General features: G+C 39.0%; 1 protein-coding gene across 2 annotated transcripts; it reads right to left on the bottom strand.

Moving 5' to 3' along the window:
• Window positions 1-1,591: 1,591 nt before the first annotated feature.
• LOC118749574 (thioredoxin-related transmembrane protein 2 homolog) lies at window positions 1,592-2,654 on the bottom strand. Of its 2 annotated transcripts, none has more exons than XM_036484381.1 (2): window positions 2,239-2,650; window positions 1,592-2,172 (listed from the first exon to the last, which is right to left on the bottom strand). In XM_036484381.1, exons 1-2 carry the CDS (start codon window positions 2,535-2,537, stop codon window positions 1,701-1,703), a joined length of 771 nt encoding a protein of 256 aa, XP_036340274.1. In that variant the 5' UTR covers window positions 2,538-2,650; the 3' UTR covers window positions 1,592-1,700. The 2 variants fall into 2 exon arrangements, with proteins under 2 accessions (XP_036340274.1, XP_036340275.1); XM_036484382.1 differs by having other exon boundaries at window positions 2,024-2,185; window positions 2,239-2,654.
• Window positions 2,655-10,395: the final 7,741 nt, after the last annotated feature.

The following is a 10,395-nucleotide window of genomic DNA, read 5'->3' as shown; positions in this document are numbered from 1 at the left end:
AAAAAAATAGTTTAATCATTATTTGAAATGACGTTTCCTTAATTAAGTAGAATACAAAGGATTCAGTGGCCGGTGCACTTATGTCCCAGAAGGAAGAACAGCTAACAGTTGCATTAATATACAAAGTAGATTGCTAGGAGATTGTTCTGATCCATTTAGTTTAAATGATAAATTGTAAGCCCCCTCCTTTTATGGGCCTCCATTTCACTAGATATTGTGCCGCTTTAATTCTTGGAACGCTTTCCCAAAATTCCACCACATCCTCTTTAGCTCCTTTCACAAAGCCTCGACCAATGTCCGGCCTTTCGCTCATGCATTCCACCAGTTTTTCGTATTGCGAGCGATTTGTTGTGATCTTCGATTTGTTAATTTTGTAAACATTTAATAATACATTTTTTTTTCTATTCAAACTTTAAAGGTGCTGACCCAATGCAGGCTTGCTTTGCTTTCTTCGCTGCGAGAAGTGTCAAGAATTATTTGAAATATACTAAAACGTATAAAGGCTGGCCAAATGGCAGCTTTTCTTCACTTGCTTTAAGCGCCTCAAAGTTTGAATTAGGCAAATGTTTTATTTGAAAGCGTTTTGTAGGCTTTTGACAAAAAGGTATGTTCCTTTCAAAATACATAAATTCAAACAAAAAGTTGCTTACTTAATTTAAAAAAGTAACAGAAAATGCAGGTTATTCGAAATGAAATAAAAATGATCCATTGCTTCCACATTTATATTTAACATATCGTTATCTTATAGTAAAAAGTTGCGAAGCCCACTTTTACAAATTTTACACGAGAGGAAAAAACTTCTTCAAGTAAATCGCTTTTTTAAGTTATAGTTTTTTTAGTAAATGTAGATATAGATATGTATGTATCATTATTCTCATTTATTTTAAATAAAAACATTATTTCGCATTTATTTAAAAATAAATCTGAAAGTTTTTCATACATTTTTTAGAGTTTTCTAGGAAATAATTATTGACGTTAAGGGAACAGATATTGACTTTTCAACCAGACAGCTGGTTACTTTGACAGCGTTCCAAGCCACCATTCGGCCAAGCAAGTTTTCAAAGTAAATCAAAGCAAATTGAAGTCAGCAAAGCGCGCAAAGCAAGCCTGCATTGGGCCAGGGCCTTAACTTACATACATATTTTTGCGTTTACACACTTTATTTTATTGATATTTTAAAACAATTTGTTTCGCTCCGACACGAGTTGCAATTCGTAGAAAATTTCCCACAAATACATAAAAATGACAGCTCCGTCGGATTCAGGTATACCAACATTATGCATTTCGAAGATGGCCTACGAATTCCGAAATTACGATACGACAACCCGGATTGCAGCATACCAATTTTACGATTCGTAGCAAAATCGAATCTACGACGGAATACAGCATAGGGGTGCATATTTCAAACCGGTTACTAAAAAAATAGTGCACAGATATAGCATTATTTTCAATAAAGCGAAGACTCTTGTCAACAAGTGTGTGTACAAGTTTTTTGATTAGGGTCACGCGTTTGAGCACAAAATAGTTGCAAAAATAACTAAACAGTACACACAGAATTACTATATTTTTATACAAAATTAACAAAAATATGTGAAAAAAGTGTGTAGCCACTGTATCTAGTTAGTTTATTTTATAGAATGGCAATTATATACTGATTGGGCGTTTATTTGATAAATTATTAGATCTTATATATGACAAAGCTATTGTGTCTTCTTCACTGGTGCGTTCCCTGCGGAGGTGATTATTTGCTCAGGTTTCTTTATAGGATTTTCGATGCATTCTTTGTAGAGCTGGTTCAAGGCAAATGCTGCACGAATATTATCTGATGAAAAAAAAAACTTTTGCAATTTTCCTCTTGAATCTCCACATGGCCTTCGTTCCACCTCCGTTCCGTTCTTAAAGAGTATAACAGTGGGTAATTGGCGTGAGAAACTGCTGTCAGATATTCGATATTTCAGTGCCACGTCAGGAAAACGTCCAATATCAACTTTGCCAAATTTTAAGATATCCAGATTGTATTCAGCTGAAAGTTCAGCATAAATAGGAGCAAAATTCACGCAACTCGGGTTCCACACAGTATAGAAACAAACTATCCAGTTAATTCGTTTATCCCGAACCAATTCTTCTTCAAAATTTTGCATGTTACGGAAGTAGGTTATATGTTCTGGACCACTGTAAGATGGTTCTGGCAATAGAGTACTTAATACAATGCTGAGTAATAAGAAAACAACACCGTACCGAAAATCGCTGTATGCCCATAGAATGAAATTAGCCACTTTCGTATAGAGAAAGGATGCGGAAAGGTAATTGACCATGGTTACGCTTCCAGTTTTGCGCGAACGTACCATAACCACAATTAAGAGAAAAAATAAAATCTCTGTTTCACGACCATCTAATTCGCACATATCCGCGCCACGGTGGTTAAACAGCCTTGTACATAATGGCACTAGTTTTTTAGCGACAACATACGATACAGATAAAATAATGTTTATCCAATAATACGGCTTCAAAAGCGCATGAAGTTGCTTTCGCAACATTTTGTTCAAATTTCTTCAAATATTTTCTCAAATTAATATTTCAATTTATAATATCCGTCCTTCGCACTTGAGATGAAACGATCTCAGCAATTAGGGATACATCGATACCAGTAATTCAAAGTACATACTCGATACTTTTCTCAAATTACCAAGGCGCGTATTCATAGTCCAGCAACTAAATTTAAGTACCAACTTAAAATTTACCTCTATTCATAGTCGCATTTCAGACTTCTACTAAGTAGTTTCCACTTAGTTTACGATATAGCAAAACGAGTGTGAAAATGTATCGATTTATCTTTACGATATTTTGGAAAAATTACATTTTTATTAAATAATGTCAAGTTTGATCATCCGTTTATGTAATTTTTATTTTCATTGCATGATTATGCAAAAGCATAAGGTATCATTTTCTTGTTAATTGTGTGAAATAGCCAGAACAACCGCAGTGATGAGAAGTCGATGTTTATCGAAAGCATGCTGTGAAACATACAAATAGTAGCTATCTAAATGTTATGCACAAATTTACTTTAAAAGAACTAGCGTGAAACTGACTTATTATTTGAAAATTTATCTAAATTATTCCAATTATAAATTTGTGATGTAGCTTTATTCGAATTGTAATACGCATTTAATTTCATCTTCCGATTAAAATGGATCGATCTTTGTAAATTTTAATGGGAGATTATTCAATATTATCAAAATCACCCTCTACCAACTTAATTTTTACATAATTCGTCAGTTTTCCCTTAATTTGATAAAATACTTCTTCCTAGTTACGACTTAGTTGCAGCTAAAGCCGAAACTAAATTTTAAGTTGGTACTTAGCCAGAAAAGTCGAAACTAAGGCGACTATGAATAGCTTTAGTTGTGACTTAGAATAGTTTCGACTTAGTTGAGTACTAAATATGACTATGAATATGCGCCCAAGTATTTTTCTACTCGATACTCTTCACTGCGATCCAAGTAACGACGAGCGACATGCCACAGCTGTCAAATTATTGCAACACGAACTCTTATGTAGATAATAATTTTGGCGACGATCCGCCTACGCGACGTCTGTGGTTGTGGCTAGATTAGATCTATTTCTATTTTTCCGACACCAGATAAGGTTCTTAATCTTTTTTTATGTCAAACTCATACATATTCATGATATCGCTGTCGCGGTCAAAAAATAATGTCGTCATCGACAATGCGTTTAGGTAATGAAGATAACAAATTGGAAGCTGTGGCCCGTAACTCGTCGTTTACAATGTGTTCAGAATTTATCGGAAGCGCAAAACTTATTGGCGCATATTCATAGTCATATTTAGTACTCAACTAAGGGCCGGTTGCTCAAAGCCTGGTTGACACTAGCCATCGGTTAAACATCGTTATCGACGTTACCGACACCGTGTTATATACATGGAGTCAAAAACGTCGATAACGATGTTAACCTATGATTAGTGTTAACAAGGCTTTGAGCAACCGGCCCTTAGTCGAAACTATTCTAACAGGTCTATTCCTGCGCTGGTAATAAAAAGTTTGTAACCGGTACTTAAAGTGTCTGTCAATTTTTAAACCCTTTTCGCATTCTGTGTACTCTTGTAACCGGTAAATTTTGTTACCATCTCATAAGCTGGTAACAAAGTATTACCCCGTGAAATATGCAATGCCAGAATTTGCACAATTCATCATAGCTGAATTGCTGAATATTTTAACTGCATTACCAACGTTCCTAGAATCGTGGTGACAAGAATTGGTAAAATTTTTTGGTAATAAAATTTTCCGGTTACAAAATCTTCGGTAACGTGCAGAATAGACCTGTAAGTCACAACTAAAGCTATTCATAGTCGCCTTAAGCTGAGATCCCACGATTGCCGCAAATGGACCAATCTGGAACAATTTTTATTGTGCTGAATTGGAGCACAATAAAAAAATTGTCCCAATGAAATTCTGTACAGTCACACGGTTGCCTCTTTTTATACAATTCTCATTGCCGTAAGTTGGCGAAAAGCAATATAGTGACAACAATTGCCCCAAACTTATCACACGATTGCTCGAGCATGCGGCAATTGTGACCATAAAGTGTTGCGCTGACCTCTAAATTCTGTTTTTTTCTCTGTTGTGTAAAAACGGCGTATTCTTAATAAAAAAAAATATTTCAATTGCATCTGCTTTGTATATTGCGGGCTCATTTTGTGCAAATTTGTTGTTGTTTGAAAGCAAAGAAGCAAAAACTTGTGCCCAACGAAAACTCACGCATTTATTTAGAAGTCTGATTGTATTGTTTTTTTTTTTATTTTTCGACGATAACTGCAACGTGCTATGGGGAGTTCAAGTTGCAACAGTTTTCTTTTTAATTTTGTTACGTAGAGGTTTTTTTTATTCATTACAAGTAAAATTGGTACAAAAGAGTTATGTTTGTTTAAATGAAAGCTTAACATTTTGATCAGTCTTGACTTTTTTCTTCTGTTGTTTAATGTTAATTTTTTCCTATAAAACCATAGCTCATTGTCTAGTAAAAACCACATAAGTCCAAATTCCAAACTTTATACAAAAATTCTAAACATTTCTTAAAATTTTGATCACAATTCAATGGTTTTTAATTTGAGTTTCTAAAAAAAATTTTGTTTTGCAGTTTACAAATTAATTTACAGAGAATAAAGAGCATAATACCGTCAGCTAAGAAAATTATAAAAAATCAACAGGATCTTTTAGCAACTTCAAACCTCCACCTTATTGTACTAAATTTTAATGAGCTACAAAACTAAATAACCATTTTTTTCTAGAAATCCAAATTGTAAACCGTGGGATTGTGTTCAAAAGTTTAAGAAATTTTTATAATTTTTGTATAAAGCTTGCAATTCGGATTTATGCAGTTTTTGTTAGACAATGAGCTATACTTTTATACGAAAATAATGAATATTAAATAAGTAGAAGAAAAATAGTCAAGACTGGTCAAAATGTTGAGGTTCTACTGTTTTGTCTTGGGTTGTATTGAACTTTTAAGTTTTTTTTTTTAATAAATTTATACTGTCATGGCAGTCCGGCATTTGGTGGCATAAAATACCTTTCGTATTCTTCCCGTATGAGTTTTGCTTGTGGTGGTATATATCGCGGCAAAGATTCCGTTATCGGACTTCAAGAATAATTATAATTTCACTACAAATTAAATTAAAAGTTATGTTGCTTCCGAAAACAAGGATATTAATTTCAGTGATTTTTGGACACATAAGGAAGCAAAAAAGTAAATTATTAATAAACAGCATAAATATTGATGTGTATTGTACAAGAATACAATAAATATTGCCGCAATTTTGAAATTTTCATTGCCCCATGATTGCCAATCGAGCTATCACACGATTGCAGCACACGGGCCGTATTTGATTGGGCACAGTAAGCACAATATCGGCCTCTATTGCCGCGTGAGTCAATGTACTGTGAAATCACACGATTGGGGCATAAAATGAGGCAATAATTGGGGTATTGCGGCAATCGTGGGATCCCAGCTTTAGTTTCGACTTTTCTGGCTAAGTACCAACTTAAAATTTAGTTTCGGCTGCAGCTGCACTAAGTCGTAACTAAGAATAAGTATTTTGTCAAATTAAGGGAAAACAGACGAAATATGTAAAAATTAAGTTGGTAGAGGGTGATTTTGATAATATTGAATAATCTCCCATTTAAATTTACAAAGATCGATCCATTTTAATCGGAAGATGAAATTAAATGCGTATTACAAATCCGAATAAAGCTACATCACAATTTTATAATTGGAATAATTTATATAAATTCTCAAATAATAAGTCAGTTTCACGCTAGTTCTTTTAAAGTAAACAGTAAGTAACAGCATGCTTTCGATAAACATCGACTTCACATTACTGCGGTTGTTCTGGCTATTTCACACAATTAACAAGAAAAAGATACTTTATTCTTTTGCATAATCATGCAATGAAAATAAAAATTACATAAACGGAAGATCAAACTTGGTATAATTTAATAAAAATGTAATTTTTCCAAAATATCGTAAAGAAAAATCGATACATTTTCACACTCGTTTTGCTATATCGTAAACTATCGTAGAAGTCTGAAATGCGACCATGAAAAGAGGTAAATTTTAAGTTGGTACTTAAATTTAAGTTGCAACTTGTTAGTTGCTGGACTATGAATACGCGCCATTATGCTTCAGCATCTTCTTTGATAATCAACTAGAGATTAATCGATACAAGTAAATCCAAGTACATACTCGATACTTTTCTCGATTTACCAAGTATTTTTGTACTCGATACTTTTTACTACGATCCAAGTAGGTATCGAAAAAAAAGTACTTGTATCGGAAGCGCAAAGCTTATTATGCTTCAGCATCTTTTTTGAAAAGCAAACCATTAGAGGGATGGGAAGATATGCGCACTACATTTCCGCAGCTATATAAGGAAGCCTGTGTGTACATAACGGTTGTTGGGTCATCTGTTCCAGGCTTTTCTCAAAAACAGGTACAACTTTATCCAAATCTCTCAGCAGACTGTCGAGTTTAATTCCGAGGATTTTCGGGTTATTCACCGTCGGTATTGTTACGCCATCAACGTGAATACCCAGTTGCTGCAGTCTGACCTCCCTCGTCCAGGTGGTGAATAGGGTTGCCGAGGATTTCGCAGGGGATAGGGCAAGGCTCCTTTCAATGGAGAAGCGAGAACGTTCGGCGAGATAACCGATTACTTTCGAGCACAAGTCATCAACTCCATTCCCAGACGCCATGATCGAACAATCGTCGGCATAAGAGACAATATTGACACCCTCTGGTGGTTGAGGGAGCTTTAAAATATAATAATTAAACAATAGTGGGGCTAGGACACCACCCTGTGTTACCCCTTGTTTAATTTTTCTTAGTTAGCTGGTTTTGTCCCTAAATATTACTGACGAGTGTCGACCACTCAGATAATTCGCCGACCACCCTTTGAGTCTCCGTGGGAGTGAGGAGGCCTCTAAGTCTTCTAGCAGCGTTGAAATGACTGACAGTGTCGAACGCCTTGGACAGGTGCATCGCTACTGGAATAGTTCTCTCACAGGGGCGCTTTCGGTTTAGGCCACAAGTTATTGGGGCATTTATGGCGTTAAGTGCTATTGTTGTTCTGTGCACTTTACGGAACTCATGCTGATGCTTCGCTGGGGTCAGGTGGTTCGTGAAATACGGGAGTAGCAAGGCCTCTAGTGTCTTCGCTACCGCTCCATCTCCCATATGTCTGGAATGACGAAAGTGACCATAGACAAGTTGAGGACCTCCCTTAGGTACGCTACTCCCGCAGGACCCAAATTTTTCAGCATCAACATACATATTCCGTCGGGTCCAATGGCTTTGGAGGCTTTCGCCTTCCCGACGGCTACCCTTACCTCACCGCTGGTGAAAACAAGAGGCGCACTGGGTTTTGGCATTTTGTGCAGCCTTCTGGTCACTCGACGTTGGCTTTATCCACCGGAGGATGGAGAATAAACTGCCAGCTAAATTGGCCCGCGTATCGCTCCGGGTCCGACGAAGCGTGTCCAAAGTCTATATCGACTCCGTCGTCACGCTTCGTCGGGTTGGAAAACGGCGTCACGGTTGACCAAAGCTTACTCACACCAGAGGCGAAGTTGCAGGTCTTCAGATGCTCTTCCCATTTCTTCCGCTTATGTACGTTCACAAGTTGCCGACTCGCCGAATCAAGATCCCTGATAGGGGGATTTCCGGAATCGTCCTGACGAAGATTGTCACGCTCATCGGCCAGAACAGCCGCTTCAGCAGGAAAGTTCGGACATGGATCCTTAATACATCCTGCTGGGATAAAGCGAGCTGCAGCAGCAGTGATAGCCCTGCGGAATTTACGTTCACCTATGTGGACGTCGGTTGGTATGGGTAGTGCAGTGAAGGCAGTTTTAATAAAATCCGCGAAGCCTCTTCAGTCAGCTTTGGAAAAGTTTACATAGGTCCGGTGATCCGCGGAAGCAAAGTCGGCATGTTTATCAATCGAAATGACTATAGGCAGATGGTCTGATGCTAGGGTCAGCATAGGTCGCCATGATACGCTGTTAATCAGACCAGCGCTGACAATTGTTAGACCTGGCCATCTGCAGCAGCTGCCCATAATCCTGGTGGGTGCGTCGTCGTTTATTGTGCAGAATATCGAACCGTCTATCTACTCAGCCAGATGTATTCCCCTCATCATTTGACAGGCTTGAGTGCCAAATATCGTGGTGCGCGTTAAAGTCGCAAACTACCATACGGTTTTCACCTCTGAGTAGCGCACCTATTTCAGGGTGATATCCTGCCGGGAAGCTGGTGGCAGGGGGTATGTATACTTTCGAGCTCAACATCGCCTGACCGGATAGCAATACCCTGACATTCTAGGATGGTATCCCTGCGGCCGATATCTGCTTCAATAAGACGACACTGCACGGTGTGGTGCGTGATGAACGCTAAGCCTCCACCATTGTCTCGCTCGCGATCTTGACGGTGCACGTTGTATCCGGCGCAGTTCAACAAGGTTTAATTGCCGTGCAACTTCGTCTCTTTGACCGCAACTGTTAATATTCCATGCCTTCCCATAAATACAGTTATCTGCTCGATCTTGCTCTGGAGTCCGTTACAGTTAAATTGTAGCACCATTGTGTGCCTTGGGAGACCGATTGTTAAGGGGTTGTGTTGCCTGCCGGCTCCCTGCTGCTCGTGCTGCAAAAGGGGGTGCTGCCTTATGGTGGTGGTTAGCGTCGCGGGGGAGGTATGCGACTGGGCAGAACACCAGGGGCCGATATAGTCACTCGTCCAATCACGCGTGTTGCGAAGTCCTGAGTATGCCCTAAAGTGGCACCAGCCAAGACAGGAGTTGTAGTTGACTGATGTCACGTTACGGTATATTCAGGACTGACAAATCGAGCAAATTGTTGGAGGGACTAGGAGTTGCCGGCGGCGGTGTGTGGGTGCTATTGTGTTTGTGTGTGTATCTATTGTTATGTTGTGTTGGGGTGTGGGTGAGTTGGTTGTGTGCTGCACGGGCGGGTGGTGGTTTGCCGTGGAGGCGTTCCGGCTCGCACAGCATGGGGCCACGAACGACGTGGTCCATTGCCGGTGCGTACGTAGGCCGGGGCAGTTGAGGAGGTGACTCCAACCGTCACAGGCATTGCGCCTGACCGAGGTAGAGTTTGTATGCAGTCGTTTCTGGCATACGCAGCAGGTGTAAGTTTCTGGCCCTGGGTTGGACCCAATGGCAGCCCTGAGAAGAAGGGTACGGAGTAGATGTTGCCCTAGAAAAGAGCAACGTTTGACGGATTTCGCCGACCTAAACGGGGTTAGATCGCCGAAACAACAGCCCTTGGTCGGGCAAAACACGAGTCATTCCGGTACGTAGAACCGGCTGTCGGCGGGTAAAGTATCGATGTCTTCGATATATCGACCTTGGAATATCGATTCAAACAATCGATTATCGTGCCATGAAATATCGATATTCAGAATAATCGATATGATATCTAACATCCCTACTGTTCGCCCTGTTCGCGTATGCGCTATCCAGTAAAATCGAGTACTAATTTTACTGGTTTTTACTGGATGGCATTTTCGTACGCAAAAACGTGCAAGAAACCAGCTAAAGAGAGAGAATTGAGAGAGCAAAAACGACAGCTGGGCTTGCAAGTTTTACTGGATTTTGACTAGTAACTATTTGCTAGTGTCGAGGACATGGACCTCAGCGAGGCGTCGGTTTAAATTTGTTTTTTATATTTTCGTAAATATTGTCATGGACGAAGCGCGGCAGCTCTGGCACCTCCCTATTATTGTAACTCTTCTAATACAAAACTCAAACTAACTATTGTGAATCTTGAATACTTTGAATAGGTTGCCTAGTAGGTATGTAAT

The sequence above is a fragment of the Rhagoletis pomonella genome, unplaced genomic scaffold (assembly GCF_013731165.1).
Source record: "Rhagoletis pomonella isolate Grant_MI unplaced genomic scaffold, Rhpom_1.0 Rhpom_scaffold_00020, whole genome shotgun sequence".
Taxonomy (NCBI): Eukaryota; Metazoa; Arthropoda; class Insecta; order Diptera; family Tephritidae; genus Rhagoletis; species Rhagoletis pomonella.
The sequence above is the reverse complement of the archived record's forward strand: the minus strand, read 5'-3'. Positions and strand labels throughout refer to the sequence as shown.

Coding starts and splice junctions, on each gene's coding strand:
- LOC118749574 (XM_036484381.1), bottom strand. CDS start 2,537: ATGTTGCGAAAGCAACTTCATGCGCTTTTGAAGCCGTATTATTGGATA. Junction 2,173..2,238: donor TGGGCATACAGCGATTTTCG/GTACGGTGTTGT, acceptor ACCATCTTACAG/TGGTCCAGAACATATAACCT.